The sequence below is a fragment of the Macrobrachium nipponense genome, chromosome 2, assembly GCF_015104395.2.
Source record: "Macrobrachium nipponense isolate FS-2020 chromosome 2, ASM1510439v2, whole genome shotgun sequence".
NCBI lineage: Eukaryota > Metazoa > Arthropoda > Malacostraca > Decapoda > Palaemonidae > Macrobrachium > Macrobrachium nipponense.
In genome coordinates this window covers 12430399-12449514 of record NC_087201.1, presented here as the reverse complement: position 1 = coordinate 12449514, position 19116 = coordinate 12430399, and the positions used below count along the sequence as shown (strand labels likewise).

At 35.9% G+C, this 19116-nt stretch overlaps 1 protein-coding gene across 1 annotated transcript in view; it reads right to left on the bottom strand.

Moving 5' to 3' along the window:
* LOC135220470 (uncharacterized) overlaps positions 1–16496 on the bottom strand; it is a 29696-nt gene extending 13200 nt beyond the window's left edge. The window contains exon 1 of the mRNA XM_064257599.1: positions 16420–16496. Coding sequence (XP_064113669.1) covers positions 16420–16496 — 77 coding nt within the window. The remainder of the gene's footprint in view (positions 1–16419) is intronic.
* Positions 16497–19116: the final 2620 nt, after the last annotated feature.

Sequence of the window (19116 nt, the reverse complement as noted above, 5' to 3'; positions counted from 1 at the left end):
CAAGAAAAGGAATTTTGTTGTGTTTTTCCATTCAACTTTAAATTTGATGCTGGGCACTAATGCGTTTAATTTTGAGAGGAATTCATTAAAATTACCCCACTTATTATCCCAAAACAAAATGTTAGTATGTCATCCACGTATCTCATCCACAGCATGTTTTTGGGTTTTATTGCATTTATTACTGGTAGTTTCAAAGTATTCCATGTACAGATTGGCTAAAATAGGACTTAAAGGACTACCCTACTACACCGAATTTTTTGCTTGTAGAATATTCCCCGAATGAAAATACGTTATTAGGATGCACTAATCAACTAACTTTATTTTTATTTTGTCAAGTGCCAAAGGGAAATGATCTGAATAGGGGGGATAATTTTTCCCTTAAAAACTGAAGAACGTCTGTACTGGTACTTTTGTGAATAGGGAGTCTACGTCAAGGTTAGGTATGGACAACAGAACTCGGCTATTTTTTCAATCATATAAATGAAACATAACCATAGAATAAACTGGAATGTGTCACGTGTAATTTATAGCAGCAACTGCCGGTACAAGAGTGAAATGATGGAATCGGCCTTAATAAAAGAGAAGCAGGTAATGAACATCTCAAAAGGGAATTGGACATCAGACATCGTCGACGCAGTGTTCATTCAACCAACGCTTAAGAAGATTAAAGGAAGATTATCAGCGGGGGTGACCTAAATTGGCTTACTTGTGGACGAATCTCTTGGTATAAATACCACCTTTTTCTGTAAACTTTTCTCATTCATATACCTGAAGAGAGAGACAGCAGTCTCTGAAATATAGTACTTTTGTCTCTACATTTTGGTGTTTTTATGGGCTCCTTTTATTAGATGGAATTCTGTTGTTACAGAAACACCTTTACCAGTCATATATATATATAGATATATATATATATATATATATATATATATATATATATATATATATATATATATATATATATCTATCTATATACATAATATATATATATCAGATATATATCTATATATATATATATATATATAGTATATATATATATATATATATATATATATATCGCTTAGAAAATAATCTATACAGTTTACTTGTTTTATTTCATTTTTTTCCGTCCAAAACGACATGCATCGTGGATGATGTAGAATTCATAACAAAACTAGCTTTAGCCCAAAGACTGGTTTTACGGACTACAATATGCGAGATCTTTTCGAACCAACTTTATTACATACTATTATCATGGCTTGTCAAAGAAAAATCTGATGATTAGTATTAACAATAATTCGAATGGCCAATTGTTGTATCCTATTATTTATAAATTCTAGAGCGACAAAAGAAAAGGGTTTTATGTACAACGAATAAACTCCACTTACATGATTATATATATATATTTTATATATATATAATACATATATATATATATATCTATATATATATATATATATATATATAATATATATATATAGATATATATATATTATATATATATATATATATATATATATTATATATATATAGATAGATAGATAGATAGATAGATATATAGATATATATACATAGATATTATATATATATATATATATATATATATTTTTTATCTATATGTCTATCTATCTATCTATCTATCTATCTATCTCTATCTATCTATATATCATATAATATATATATATATTTATGATATATATATATAGATATATATATATATAATATATAAATATATAATATATATAGAGATAGATAGATATAGATAATTATGATATATCCTAACATATAATATATATTTTATTATATTAATATATTTTTATTTTTCTATTGTCTATCTATCTTATCGATATACTATTCATCTTCTATCTAATCTATATAATATATATAGTATATATATATATATATATATATATATTTATATTATATATATAATATTAGAATAGATAGATAAGATAAGATAGATATAGATATATATATATATATCTAATATATATGAGACTAGATAGATAGATATATAGATAGAAAAAAAAAAATATATATATATATATATATATATATATATATATTATATATATATATATATAATATATCAGAGAGAGACAGACAGACAGACAGACATAGAGAGAGAGAGAGAGAGAGAGGAGAGCGAGCGAGAGAGAGAGAGAGAGAGAGAGAGAGAGAAAAAAAAAAGGCATATCCAAGGTAATGATCAGTGTTGTTTTTTGTTGTCATCTCTTCGTTCCTTCCACCTGCATCGAGTTTGGTGGGTGGAACCATTCGAACATTAGCAAGAGAATGGTGCTCGATTATCCCTAGTCTTTTGACCTATTCCAATTCCTTGTTTCATGACAATGGCGGATTTAGTGATCTCCCTTGTGTACAGGCAAACGAATTTTACTTTCCCCGTGACATTTGACCGTCGACAAGGGAATTCCGAAACTGGCCATCATCAATGAAAAGAACTGAATCTTTGAAAAGGACTCGTTATAATTCCAAAACCCTCATGCCAAGCGCATCAAATTCGTCACGGTGGGAGTAACGGGAGCAGTAAACAAAAATAACCAATCATTTCGTTCAATATCAACTAAGGTGCTATCGTACAAATTTCTGTATTCGCCAGTTATCCCTCAGCTCCGGCGCTTGGCTATGTGCCAAAAATTTTATAATCTAATCTAATCTAATCTCTCCTTTCATAGTCAAACCAAAATGACCATGCACATGTAGTGCGTTTTAGACGTTGCCACTTTTCCAGGATTTGATTCATAAAACCTTGAACTAAGCTTGGATGTCGTGTAGATGCGGCACCACCCTGCCACACCTTTCCATGCTAGGTTCTGGTATCTAACCATGAAGACGTAAAATTGTCTGAAATCTGAAGAATTTAAATCATTTAGTAAACTGCTTTGATAAAAAAAGTAGGGTGAAGATAATCTAGTTTCTAATCACCTAAATAAATCATACTAACTCCCAATGTCTAGCCCAGACTCACCGATGAAAATAAATGAAACAGTGCGATAAGAAAAAAAAACTGTTATTGGTTCCTCAAGTGATGGCAGATTAACTCGGCCTTGTCCCGGAACGGCCTCTTTCTTCTGGATAGCCCTGGGGAGGGATAAGTAGGATTTTATGACCGGATTAAAGAACCCCGAATTGTGGGTAGAAGTTTGGAAGCGTAGCTAATGACACCCATATTGTGTACAGTGTTTCTGTGTGCACTATAAGTCAAATTATATACATGACACTCATCATACTCATATATATATTGTTCTTTTTCTGTAGTGTTGTTAGAGTTCTCTAACGTTATTTTTTATCATTGTCAAAATTGTTAGGTTTGAATTTCTGTATATGGCATCAGTGTTCAAAGGAGCGTAAAGCAGAATACAAACAAAAGTTCTCTCTCTCTCTCTCTCTCTCTCTCTCTCTTCTCTCTATCTCTCTCTCTCTCTGTACACGACTTAGACTCAAGGGTAATTTGATTAAGAAAATGGTGATAGAGATAATTTCATCATCTGTTTTTATAGATTTTCCTTTATAGATGTGATGAAACTGCCACCGTTGTCAAATACGAAATCTTAGGACCGGAAATTACTGGCAGCCCTTTCCGAATCATTACACATATTCATACTTTATTGTCTTTACCTTGTTTACCCTCTGTTTTCGTTTTCATCACTATAACTGTCAGATGAATTTTCAGCAATGTTTGTTGTGTAAGAATTTTGTACATAACTTTCGTTTAGAATATGGTATCTGGTGCATTGTTTTCATAAATGAAGTTTGCGCGTTCTACATCTAACATCTTGTTCTGTAACATTCCAGTACATTTTTTTTTTTATATTTCAGTGGGAAAAATGTCAATAAATTACAATTACGTACTTATCGTTTTTCATTTGCGCTAGAGCTGGAAAGGAAACAGAAGAAAACAACCCACGACCGATGGTAAGTATGCTTAGAAGGATTATAGCCCCTCTACCTCTTGCGTTGAAAGACCAAAATTCCGTGTAAATGAACGACCAGCCAGCAGCGTGTTGTCTCGCTACATAGCGACTCCGCCAAGTGATTGGCGAATTCCCGCATTAGATATAGAAAATCAGGAAAATTATGATAAAAGGGGTTCGGGAGGAAGTGTTTTTGTTTGGATAAGGTCGACAACATTTCCTCGGACCTAGAGAGAATACATTAGAGAGGATTTACCTTAAAAGAAAGGCAGGAAAAATCAATCGTATATATACGTACTAAACGTCATGTTGAAAACATCCGCTCCCCGTATATATACGTACTAAACGGCTCAGGTAGCGTTGGCGTGCTACGTATATATACGTACTAAACGGTTAAAGAGTTAATTAACCTATGGTTATGTTTTTGCTTATTGATTTTATCGTGATTCCTTTTTTGTTATAATTTGTAACCCTTCCGACTTCTTACACTGCCACCAATATTAGGGCCGTTGCCTATTACTGCATATTTACTTTCAGAGGGCTTTAGTTTGCGTTCATAAAAACTATAGGGAAGAACTGTTTATCATATTGCTGAAGTAGTACCCCTCTTACCCCTTTGTCTGAGGCGTCTGTTGCAAATAGAGAAAAAAAAATCCTTATTTAAATCAGGGATTTTTAAGTTAGGTGAGCTGCATTATTCCGCTTTTAAGATATCGAACACCTGTTGATGCTTTTCAGACCATAATAAATCTACGCCCTTCTTCGTAAGATCTGTTAAAGGAGCTGTCATGATTGAAGAGTTACATATTTACATACGATTGTAATACCCACTACAGCGCAAAAGTGCTGTATCCCCTTTTTATGTTAATAGGTACCGGAAGTTATGAATAGCCGACACCTTACCATGGACTACTTAAGACCTTGACTAGACACATAAACGTAAAAATAAACATGTTTCGGTTTTAAAAACTCACATTTAGAAATTTTACTCTGAGATTATTTGTCTTTGTCTCTGTAGCACTAGCTCTACTTTATGTGGATGTACTTCTAGGTATTAGAAAGATTACAAGACCAACCATATAAGCATGTAGGGTATCCCCTAAAAGTCTCCAAACACTATATTGTAATTGGGGCGCAACGTAAGCCGGAGGCATACGTAAAAATTGATAATGTCCCCTGAGTGTGCTGAAAACGGGGCATGAGGTACAATCACTTAGGTAATGGTATCTGGTAAAAGCTTTAAGTAAGTCCAAGCTGGTGAAAAATTTATTCTAACCTAACAGAGATAAGATGTCGTTGAGGGTACATGGCAACTGGAAACTATCGGGTGTCGTTTAACCTTGTTTAAGCGACAGAAATCTACGCAGATACGACCAAGTCCGATCTTTTATGGCATGGCGTTTGAGGGAAAATTATATGGGCTTATTTGATTTCCTAATGACTCCTATTACTAACATCATCAACTTCGTCATTTATCTCTATTTTGAAATTTCATTGGGAGTCTATGCGAAGGTACGTATATAGCTTTATGTTTGTCCATTAGACCGTATTTGGTTTCAAATGAATCCGTTTTTTCTCCCAGAGATCACTCGCTAGTGGAGAAACTTCCTGGTATTCAGATAAAAGATAAAAAAAATTTTCTGCTGAATCACCTCTGCTTGAATAACTTTACGGATATTACTTTAGATAGAGTATAAGAGAGATTCATCTACAACTGATTGGGCGTGATTAAAAATTAGCAACAATAAAAAAAAATGCGATATTTATATGTTATAGGTTTTGTGGATTACTAGATTAACTTGTTGCTGCGAGTCAACCATGTCTAGGGCTTTGTTCGCGGAAATCGTTATATTTCAGAGTGTCGGGAAGAATTAAAATTTCAGATCCCAGCAAAGTCTTTTTACACGCACTAAGACATTCGAGGGTGCATGCGTCTCGAGATTTATGCGTGCAAACTGCGACTGCGGTTGTGGGAGAATTCTGTTGGGTCATTTGAACAATGTTACGATTTATGAGACAAATGTATAGTTCCTCTATTTAAGTAATTATTTGATTAACTGTCTCTTTTTTTTTTGTTCAAAATGGATTTTAATATGTTTGAAGGTTTATAGAATTTTCCTTTGATAAACACGCCTTATTTTGCAGGAGGTAAGATAATATTTTGTATACCCCTAGATGGATATCTAACAATTACGCTAGATACAGATCAATGTTTTTTTATAATTATAGAGGTATCTGTAAGCGCTCGCTTATCCGGACTTCTCTATAGGGAAGTTCGAACAACAGACGGTGAATCCGTAAATACAGGAATAAAACAAGATATTCTAATTTTTACGGCGCGTACAGTCGGGCTTAACCCACCATTACTTATAATAACTTATGTATTAAAATTACGAAAACCTGCTCTGATTACTTGATACGGTCGTGTGATTCATAGGAAATTCCTTTTTAATTCAAAAAGGTATTGGCATAAAAATAAAAGTTGTGGCATAAATGATCCAACATCACTTTTCCTCTCCGCTGAAGTCGCTTATGTTGAATGTGCTTTGCTTGCTACACTCGGCAGATTTGACTGACCCTGACCGTTGACTAGATGACACAGTAACCAAGTTCGCTTAAGCACAATTTGTTTGTTTCTGTATTTTAGGGCTACTGTTTACCATCGGCAACGTATTGTGTGTTTTTAGCATTCTGTTGTTGGTTACATATAAAGCAACAAACGTATGAATGACGAACTATTAGGAATTGAGCGATTACTATTAAGACAAGTTATCTCTACTGCATTCAATATTAACTGTTTGTACTTGCTGTTGTTCACTTCATTCTTTGCTAAAATTTGAAATAGTGAGGGATCCTGGTCAGCGCATTTAGCCTAATGAAAGTTTTTTATAGACATGTTATTCCTTGCAATCCAGCCGTATTTTTAAAGTTAAGTTGAGTCATTGAGGTTAGATTTTTTTACGCTTAACTAAAGGCTGAAACTGCGATCGGGACTTTGCAAAGGAGCATTTATTGTCATGACCCGAAATAGTGTTACCTCTAATTTATCTAGATTTGTAAGGGTGTTCCACTTGTTTTTGTGTGTTTTCTAATCACTACGGTGCCTAACGACCCTATCCATGCATCTGTATAAATACAGACATCCACTGCGTAAACGCATATTCACTGTTTAATATGATTTGTTACGTAAAGGATAATAATCACCCAAAATGATAAAATTCAAACACAGTATATGATTTATGATTTCAGGAGAACTTCTGGAAAACAGGAAAACTCAAAGATAAAAACTCGCAGTAGTGAAATCCCATTGATGTGGATAATTTCTGTAAAAAAGTAAGATTAAGAATGTCTCGCAACTTCAGCCACAGGAATAACGAAATTCGACCTGCAAAGGAAACACTCAGTTACTCCAAATGAATAAAAAGGTTGTACTTAGCTTGCTTTTGTGGGAAGTCACGGTGTTCCGATAACGATGTGCCCTTGCGGATGACCTGGTTTGGCTTGAGTTTCCCCCGTGCGCGTTGTTTGGATGATTCGAGTCCTTGACGATCCGATCTGCAGACGCGTTCGGTTTGTTTCTTGAAGTGCCGGAAACGCTCAATAACGATGTTTTCTTGAATGATTCTAATGAGAGACAAAGCTTGCGTTGCCGTAGGAAAAAGACACGTCGGGTTTGTTTCTTGAAGTTATTTACTACTGAAATTGCTCACTAAACGATGATGATAAGTTGCTTGAAGAATCTCTTGCTTTCGTCGTCGTTGACTTCTGATGATACATTATTCGTTATTCTTCGGAAGACGTTGAAAAGTTCTCGTTGTTGTCTGAAGTCGCTCACTAAATGATGATACTAAGTTGCTTGAAGAATCTGTTGCTTTTGTCGTCGTTGACTTCTGATGATACATTATTCATTATTGTGGTTTGCCTTCGGAAGACGTTGTAGAGTTTTTCTATTAGTCTGCCACCAATATTAGGACTGTTACCTTGTATAATAAGGCGCCCTATGAGGTAATGTTAGACTTGCGATAATCTTACGCTAAGTCGGTTGGTAATACACTTCCATACACATTGGAGTGTCTTGGGGTTTGTAGATCACTTACAAAGTCGGTATTATCTTCTGTGGTTATGACGACGATGCGTTAAACTCATGATGATTCGGCAATGATGTGAGGTTCTAGTAGAAACCACGAAGTATAAAAAAATACTTATATTCTCTGAGATTACATGGTGAAGATCAGGTAGGATTGTACAGGTCTTCTAATGACGATGGCTTGATCGCTTCTGCCAATGATGATGGCTAATTCTGTTCTGTTCTGTCTACCATCTCGGTTACAAGTCATAAAGGAAGCAGACAGTAGCTCGAACATATGAACATACATACAAAATGAGACACACTACAGATCACGTAGGCCGTTTGAATTATAGGTCGCGGTAGTTGTCTCAAGCAGAGAGCTTGGACTAATGTTTCAAAACAAATGAATGACCACAGGTGACAGCATGTCAACTTAGCCTACATACTTTACGTCTCTGGTCTGATCACATTCCTGGCAAGCAATCTGGTTGACTTTCTTTTAGTTTTAGTCTTTATATATATGGAATAACATTCCATATTTTTATTATGTAATCACTTACATATATACATATACATATACATATATTGCATAGATCAAATGATAACATACACACGCGCCACGCACAGGTACACACACGTGTGTGTACTTCTTGTGTGTATGTTAACTATATTTCTCGTCTATGGAAAAAAAGTGTAAATTTTGAATGCAAGAAAAAAAAACTTGAATAAAGCTAAGCGATCTTTATTAGGGTTCTAATTACATCCCTTATTTTAACAGCTGACGTCATACTTTGAGCTAAGGAAAGTCACAAAACGATTGATAAGAATGAACGAAAACGGCAATTCTCTTCTGATGTGAGTTACAAAAAAAAAAAAAAAAAAAAAAAAAACTGATTTAAACAGGAAGAAGAATATTCACTGCCACTCAGACTTCTAAAGCAATGCTAATCTGTTATCCTTTATCTGTCTATGAATCTTGTATGGAAGTGGAAGCGTGATTGATCTCAGCTAAGGTAAGAATGCGATGTTTATAAACTTCCACATCCAAGATATGTTGATTTTTGTGGATTACTAAAGTGGTATTCAAATGATACAGACTTCGATGTTACATTGTTGTTGTGAGCCGACGTTATAAACATGGCTTGGTGTGAACGGATTAATCCGTCTGTGTTTCAGAGTGTCGGAAAGGATTAACATTTCAGATCCCGGCAGGTTTTACTTTACACGCACTAATATGTTCGAAGTTACGTTCGGCTCGAGAGTTTGCGTGCAAGCTGAATTTTACGGATGTGAGCGAGAATTCTGTTTGGGTCGCTTGGATTATTTTTTGGTTCATGAGACAAGTGATTGGTTTCTTCGAACAATGTGTGACTACACTTTCTGTCTCCTTATTATCTAAAACGATTTTAGGGTATTAGAAGACTTATAGAATTTTCCTTTGATATACGCCGTGGTTTTGCAGGGGCTAAGTAATGTTTTGATTGGCCATAGACGAGTATCCGATAATTACTGCGGAATACATATTAATGTTTTGTACAACGATAAAGGTATCGGAAAACGTGTGCTTACCGACCTTGTACTGAACATGAGTTACTCCTACCACATTTAATTCATTATTTCCTATACCCGAGAGTCTTACTACCGGACTTCTTCTATAGGGAAGTTTGAAAAGAGTAAATGATGAGTCTCAAATCCATGATATTATGTGGACTACCAGAACTCAAAGAACAAAGTAAATGACTTATGGTCCAAATTTACTGCATGTAAGGTTGGTCGTAACTCATCTTGACTTATAATTGCATGAATTTGTTGCAAATCTACTGGAACCTGCACAGATTTTTTGGATTCGGCCGTGTGTTTCATAGGAAAATCGATTGCCTGACAATGATCTGATAAATGATTAAACTGATTATTTGATACAAAAGATGTTGATACGGATGACCCAACATTATCCTCTCCCCCCCTGGAGCTAACTACGTGGTATTTGCTTTGTTTTGTACTCCTTGAAAATTCGCTTGACCTTGCAAGTTCTGACTAGACGGAACAGAGGTACCTGAAGCATGATTTGTTTGTTTCTGCTGTTGAGCAGCATTTCCGTTTGCTTGTTTCTTTTTATAGTACTGAGGACCCTTCTTTTGTTTTCATTGCAACGTTTGCGTGTTTTTTTTTAGGATTCTGCTATTGATTCCGCGAGAAGCAATGATCATATGAATGAGTGGAACTATTATGTATTGAACAAAAACGCGTCCGACAGTCTGAAATCATGTGACCTGGTCGTTTACAGTTATAACAAACCATCCCTGCAGCTTGATTATTATTATGGACCACGTTTACTTGTTGTGGTTTATTCTCATTTTTTGCAAAAATTTGAGTAAGCGAGGGATCAAGGTCAGTACATTTAGACATGTGTTTTTTGATTTGTTTATACACATCTAATTCCGTACTGTCGGGCTGCAGCTTTTTGTCAAAACACCGCACTAAAGCTTCAGGCAACGTGGCTGTAATACTCGTGAGGTATATGAGACGGATAAAATCTTTCACGGCGATTCTGGCACTTGTAACCCACCCGGAGTTACTTAAAGTTACTTGATATTCATTTAGCCGGTCGGCAATTAGCGCCGCCCGCTCGACAACATTAAGCTGAGTCATAGAGGCTTGGTTAAGGATATTTCTTAAAGCCAGTACTACGTCTAAAGCCTCTTCACCGCCATACACAGCACGTAACCTAATTTTGAACTCGTCCCATGTAGCCGCCCCTTGGAAAGAAACACCTCTTAGATATGCACTTGCGTCTCCTTTAGCAAAGACTATGAAGCTTTTGGCTTCCTGTAATTGTACAGCTGGATCTGTGATGCTTTTTGCATTTAAATGAGCGTCTACAGATGAGATCCATGCCTCAACGTTTTGAGGCAGGAACCCATTGACCTGACCTTGAAAAGGGACAATTGCTGACCTCGCGCTGACGAGCGTCACAACATTCGGGTTGCCAGCCGCAGTAGTTGCCATGTTCACTTTTACTTTTTTCTTATCACTCCTATTCCTTGCGGTCCTATCAAAATATCTATAAGAATACACTCGACCACTACGTAAACGCATATGCAATATACTGTATAAATGTGTTGCAAGTAATAGGAAAATCCCCCCAAAAAGATAATATAAATACAGATAATTTGATAAAGATATTATTCGGAGAATTCCTGCAAGAAAAAGCGATTAGCAACAACGAAAAAAAAAAAAAGTCTGCGGGCGAGAACTCGTAGTTGAAGATTGATTCCTGTAATGAATGAAGATTAAGACTATATAACTCACCCCCAGAATACTGGACGATCGACTCTTGATGAACAACACTTCACTGAGAAAAAACCTGAATAGATAAAAGTTCTACTTAGCTCTAGTTAATATGGGGATAGATTGTTGACATCCGATGACGTCACAGCCTCCCTCTCCTTCTCTCGCGTCGGAAGTCGCTCGATGTCGTGATGACGTCACAGCCTCCTCTCTTCCTCGCGTCGCTTCCTCTTGGCCTACTCTCCACGTCCTTGCTTGTGATCGTGCGTTGTTTCCTTTATTTGTTTCTTCTTTCTGTTGATGTTCGATGCTGCTCCGCGTCCGGTTTTGATTCTTGGAGATATGTGATAACAGTCACTCAAACGTCGATGTTGATGCTTGTATTCTTCTTGATGAAGGACATATCTTCGTCTTCATAGAATGTTTACAGTTGCGTTGATTGAAGATCCCGTTTCCTCAGTTTATTATTGACTTATAGCTGGCCCGATGATTGAAATTCTTCGGTCGGCTGATATGGTTCTTGTTAAAGTTAGTCTTCTTTATTGCTGCCACCATTGTAATTTCTTCTGCTTTGGCGAAAGACTTGTTGTCTTTTCTTACGACTGTAAGCATTACTGGTTCCTCTTTTCTTCTCTCCTACGTTGTATCTTAGTAAAGTGGTTCTTCTTAGAATAAGGGAGATGATTCAAACGGAGAAGTTGATAACAGTAAAACAACTTTATTTCTCAACGCCATTACAAGAGAGATAGTTCGGTCAGGAGACCGTTCCGTTTGATCACTAGAATAGAACTGAATTCTCAAAGCATCGCGTCGATAGCGAAACATTAGCTATCTCAGAGATTCACATAAAAAGACATACGTAGTCCGCCAGCTCGGAAGTTACAAGTTTCCGGCGCAGGTTAACAGGTCATAACACCTTCCCATGGAAGGTGTTATGAAAAGTTAACAAATTAAAGAATCGATGATGTTTTCAAACAAACGTAAACCAGGCTACTGCAGGCATTGCACAGCGTGATCTAGATTTGTGATAGTCACGTAGGACGCTCCTAATTCACCAATGACCCCTCAAGTCATGGATTCTATTTACAGATATATAATTATCTGTTCAAATAATGTATTTATTACATATATATATATATATTATATATATAATATATATATATATAATATATCTATATATATATATATATATATATATATATATAATATATGCTTGGATGGTGAGTGTAAAAGGGTTACAATAAATGGATTCCTATGGTCAAAGTGCATTTTCCTACCTTTCAGCTTGATCCATTTCATCAGACTGAATTCCTCGCTCAATGAATCGAGCATCATCCGCGAAAACCAAAGAAGAAGAATTGCTTTCCCCGAAGACATTTATTAGGTACATTTATTCTCCCCGGCAGAGCTCATGCATTATCCAAAAAGCATAATAAATCAGGGAAAAGCACAAGTCACTTTAACCTTCCTGAGAATTTATGCTTTCTGGAATGCTTTCAACTGTCAGATTTGCATATCACTCTTATTTGTGGCTTCTGTTATTGTGAAAGTTTAATTCTTATACATATTGTTTTGTTGACTGGTTCATTACTGTCTAAATAATGGTTTTTACTCTGCCTATAAGAATTTTTTTATGATTAAGCATCCTGTTTAGAAACGTTCATTACATCTTGTCATACTATTCTCTCATTAGTGGGTATTATCTTCTTCTTCTTCTTCTTCTTCTTCTTCTTCTTCTTCTTCTTCTATCAGTAATCCTATTCGACTGGGTGGTTTTTATAGTGTGGGGTTCCGGTTTGCATCCTGCCTCCTTAGGAGTCCATCACTTTTCTCATTATGTCAGCTGGAACTAGTAGCACACTCTTCTGCTTCCATCCTGGAGCTACTCAGCATCTAGTTTTTTCCAGGTTCTTTTTCAGGGATCTGGGATCTTGCCTAGTGGGTACAATTTTCACTTGCATATCCCATATTATTATTATTATTATTATTATTATTATTATTATTATTATTATTATTATTATTATTATTATTATTATTATTATTATTATTATTCGCAAGAAAAGGGTTCATCTTTTTTATTCATTTGTATTCATCTTTCATACTTCACTTCCATAAATGTGATTTGGCCTAACAAGCTCATCAAGTATCCTCACCTTAGTTACCTTGGAAACCTCAAGTGGTTTTGTAACCTACTTTCCTGCTTCATATATCATTATATTTGCTACAGTAATATCTATCTCTTAGTCTACATTAAGGCTGTTTTTGTTATATCTTACACGTTCTTAAGCACACTCCCTCTTTTTTTTTCTTTTTTTTTTTAGCCCACATTTTCAAACCCTTCGGTAGAATCTACAATCTCCAGTCATAACTATTTCATCTACAAACATTGATCAATAACTTCACTGTCCTGTCATGACTCATTATTCACACAACTTTGCAGATATATTTATTTTCTCTCACTATACACATCACGTAGTTATTGTGCAGCCATGGAAACCCAACACAGTAGTGGTTCAAAACTACTTATGTATCAAACTTGCAACTCTCCCATTAGTTCCTTCTAAAATAGTGGTTCTCGACTTTGAGGGGCTGACGCCCCCTTAGAGGGTCGTCAGGAATTTCCTGGGGAGACGCGTGCTCTAGGGAAAAATTTAAAATTATCTAATTATATTCGTTATTCTCTTCACCAGGGTGAGTATCTAATATTCAGAAGCTTATGGAAAAAAATGCAAAGGTGTCGCCTAATAGCGTTAGTGTCCTATAGTCTACTACAGTGGTTAGACTCGTTGAGCTGACCAAGTTTTGTAATCATTGACCTCCCTCCCTGTCCCTCGAAACCCCTTCTCTCTTTCTCCTTTTTTTACCTTTAAATCTGGGAAGGAATTTTACTCATAAATGCAAGGGGGCGTAGAGGGAAGGACCAACTTTTAGAGAGGGGGTGGTAATATAAAGGTTAAGAACCACTATTCTAAAATATATTTTGACCCCTTCACACTTTTTCATCAGTCTTTACAAGTATATTTTATTGGTCCCTCTATTGAGTCACCTAAAACTTTCAATCTTTCCACGTAGTTTTTATGTAAAAAATTATGCATTCTACAAAATTCTTCCTTTATCAATCCCCCACTATTTAGCGAACTTGAAATGTTTTACAAAACTAAAAATATTTCATAGCTAATTTTCTGTCATGTGTAATCTCACATGGACATTACTGGAAAATAACTAAACCTCGCAGCGAACCTAGAGACAACTGAATTACTATAACACGAAGAAAATAATTAGCCTAGAAAAAATACAAAATTTAATAACATTGTCAAAAATAACTCGAGACAGAAAAAAAAAGAGCAAAATCAAAGACAATTCGGATATAAAAGTCACATATTAAAACTTTAAGTACGCTGCCTTCTAATTCGTTGTCAGTTTAAGTGACTCATTTCCACCTAGTATGAGAATTAAAGTAAGACGCAAAGGTCAAAAGTTCCCATGACATTAATTTATGAATGTGCCTTGCCTACAAGACCCGTTCAGATGAGATGCAAATTAAGTGGTGGGATGTGAACGTCGCGATCAAGGACAAGGGAAAGAAGCTGCGGCTGTGGAAGCCTGGAGTGTCTTCTGACTCTGCATTTGTTTGCTGATGACGGCTCTGTTTTTCGCTGAATCTGGCTGCTTTCTTTATTCTACTCGCTGTTTGCTAATGACACTAGACGACAGGCGTTTAACAGGATGTGAGAGATAAATTTGAAAGTATAACAAGGGGGGAATTTCTCTTTATAGAGAGATGCATTAAAGAGGAAAAGTGAGGATGTATTGTAGACGATACCAGAGTATTTCGTGATAAGATTGAAAGAGGAGACTTGGGGAAAGAATCTCGTTAGTTTCAAGATGGGAAGGGAGAAATTTAATATTTGTTAAATTCCAGATTTCAACTTAGGGAAAAAACGTTTCACATACTGAGAGCAACTTAGGAAAAAACGTTTCACATACTGAGAGTTTCCAAACTCTCTCTCTCTCTCTCTCTCTCTCTCTCTCTCTCTCTCTCTCTCTCTCTCTCTCTCTCTGTTTATGTACATGTTTTGTGCATTTGTTTGAGCATTGGAATGTATGCACTGAAACTGGTAAATAAAAACGGTATCATTCTTTCAGTTTTTAGAAATGTATAAATATATATATATATATATATATATATATATATATATATACATATACATATATATCTATATATTGATTGGGCGTATGTATGGACGTATTATGTGTATGCTCCAACATGATCTCCGAAACACATTTAGCAACTTTCATCCAAACTTGGTAGTATACATATGACTACCAAATCTAGGAAAAAAATACTGTTGGGGCCAGACACAGTTTTCTATGTTGCTGAGATGAATAGTGACACTACCTATGCCCTTTAAGTCGAAGTCCAGCTCCAATAGGAATGGGCAATGGTGGTGAGTGAGAAAGGTTAGAATATAAAATGTCAAGAATATTGAGCAATGTAACTGGAGCAACTATCTTTACAGGAAAGGGAGAAAGAGAGAGAGAGAGAGAGAGAGAGAGATGAGAGAGAGAGAGAGAGTTTATTGGTTGTCATATTAGATGGAGCCAGCGTAGATACATATACAAGCCGGGGAGGGGTGGGGTGGGGATTGGAGAGTGTTGCGGCTGGGGGTGTGTATGTAGAAAAAAGGGTACTTGTATCTAGCAATGGTGAAAGCTGTTTTGTGATTAATGTTATTTGTGGTGGATTGTATAAGCTAATCAGTTTTGGTATTATGGTGAAGTTCGTAGTACCTATGACCTGTTATCATGATTCAAATATGTGAATTAAAAAAGAGAGAGAGAGAGAGAGAGAGAGTCCTTAAGCAACGTAAGGCGATAAAGTACATTCCATTGTTATGATGCCCCAATTTTGGACTTTCCTTTAGGTACATTCAGGTAGAATCTTATATTAGGTCACCGACATTATTCTGGCCTGCAAGCATTATACCTTTTGCATTAGGTGGACAGGGAACGTTGGCCATTTTTGGTTTATTATAAATTTCGATTAGAATCAAAGGCTGCAAAAAATAACGGCGTTTAAGGAAAAATAATTAACTCCAGGCAAAGTCTTCTCTGAGGAAAATGCGCATTTTCTAGCGGTCCTCAACATACCTGCCATTCACCTGGTGACAGAGGGCCTCTTCGGAGGGCCAGGGGTAGTTAGCGACTATGGAGGTCTTTGTGCTCATGTTGCCTGCCAAACATTCTTCATAACAATGTCTTACATCGTTATTACGTCACAATTAAATTTTTTTCAGAAAATGGGGGATAATTCGCTATGTCACGACGGAATAAGGGTCAGCTGTGAAAGAAGGCTAATATGATATATCCTACACATCTTAAGATTTACCACAGTTTTATCGCTAATATTCTGGTCTTTGTTCCAAAAAATCTGATTTTTCGTATCGTTTTTCTGAAATAAAATTGACCGGTAATCAAATATTTTAAATCCGTGAAAAATCCCAAGTATTTAACGTTTATTACTTTTACCAATCTTGTAAACCTTTAAGAAATTATATAGAAAAGTAAAAAAAATATTTTGGGTTCAGAAATTAACGTAATGTGAGGACGAAGAAAGTAAAATTAAAGCATAATGCCAAAGTTTCGAATTCTAGAAGTCAGGCACCGTGAGGTGCACCATTTCCTTTTGCAAAAATTCATATTCTAGACTGAGGTATGAATTCCATAGCTTATCCAGTGGATATTTAATAAGTTTATGAACTATTGAATTCCGCCTCCTTTATTTTCTTTTTTGGTCACCCAACCAAGCAATGATATAATTTAGTATCTAAACATCGCTGACAGCAGCCACTGACGATTACATAAATAATTCGATAAATTTTTAGGTAATATTATTCAAGTTTCATCGAAGACATCTTGGGTCAGAAAAGGGGCAGGACACTTGCGTGTATCCAAACCCCCTGATAACGATACGAGAGGCAAAGGATGAAACCAGATATGAGCATCATCAATTTGGCAAAAAAAAAAAAAAAAAAATTGTGTGGTAAATTTCAGTCTGATTCTTTTTTATCAAACCCATAACCCAACGTTTCTTTTTATTTTTTTCTGTGAACTATATTTTTGTATTCTGTTTCTACGTCGGATGTCAACAATGTGACAGATGTATATAAGAAATTAAGCGAGACCATTTTCTTTCCTGAATAAAAGTATTGGTATCAAAGTGATAAACGATTCAGAGTTGTACTTGATAGAAAAATGAGGTAAAATTAATAAAGACCCATATCTTTCCATATTTAATGCAGGAATCTTTGTAACAAGAATACTTAACACTAAGTTGAATACTGAAAAGACAGTCGTAGAAATGGACTAAGCATTTAAATGAGCTCCTACAGAACGGAAATCTTTCCCTCTGTTGCTTCTGAAAGAATGTTTAAACGCCCATCCGTCTTTATCTTTCAACTGCTATCAGTCACTCGAGTTACTTTTATGATGAGGCATTTTGGGAGTTCCTGAATTTTACTTCAACGATACGTTGCGAGGAATTATGTTCAGATTGATTACTTATAGGAAGTAAGACACAGATAAGGAGCCAAATGTATGATGTTCAATCATTATGGCTTGAAAAAAAAAAAATCATTCTCCGACTGATTTCTTATTCAGTGAAATGAAAGGAAGAAGAAAAAATAAACTAAAATCCTTCCTTTCCTCCTCCATTTTTTCAGCCCCCCACCCCCATCCCCCCTTTTTTTATACAGAACTTCCACCTCCTCCGAAGGGCTTCCCAGCGAGGCGGGCTGATTCCAGCGAGAGGAGAGAAATATTATGACCTCGACAGAGCGTTCTGAAGGGATCGTTTTCTTTAAGAAGAATTGCTCTCTAACTGCTTTCAGATCCTGGGAGCAGAGCAGAACTCTATTGGATATTGGAGAATGCTTAGGCAGGACAGAGCGTCTGTATACGCCCTCGCTTTTTCTCTCTTTCTGTGTGTGTGTGTGTGTGTGTGTGTTTGCGTGAGCGCTTATGTCCGAGTGGTAATATTCCTCCCCCTCCCCCGCCTTTTTTGGGGGGAGAGGGTGGGGGGGTGATGGGATAGGGGGAGGTAATTGATGATTCCAATGAAACCGAGAATTGTTCGATTCGCAAAATCTCTCATCGTAACTTTAAACTGGAAATTGAGATGTAAGCTATCCGCGTTACTGAGACTGAAATCGTTGTCATGTCCAAAAACTTGATTTTTCAACGATGTGTTATATTCATGACCTTTCCCATCATTAAGTTTTGTGTTTTGTTTGCAAGAAAGCAACTGCATTACTTTCAGCAATGCTACTGGAGGCAACGAATATTCTCTTTTATCTCGTCTTGATCTTCGCTTGAGATGCTATTACGTAGACTTGAGTCCATAGGACGCTCTGTTTTGTTTTTATATGCTCCCTGAAGCTTGTTGACATCTACCTGACACTTTTGTCTTTCCTTAGGCATAACTTAAATAAAAAAAATAAAATAAATAAAATAAAAACAATATCAAAGGTTCCGTCACATTAACCCCACATCCCAGTACTTCTTTCCCAACAGACTACATGACATATTACATGTCAAACTAGTCCTCATTGATAGCCTGCTCCTCCACAAATATGGTTTCTAGAGCTGTAAACTTATTTCGACGTTCAGTTATAAAAGCCTATTGAAGTTTAGTTTCAGGAGTCTTTATTCCATCGAACCTAAATTCTCTGTCGACATTTTGTTGATTATTTGTAATTTCAACAGATATCAACTCCTATGTAGCTCCTGACATTCTTCAGTTTTCTTTTTCTTCTTCGATTCCTCTGACTGCTATCTGGCGCTGTGCAA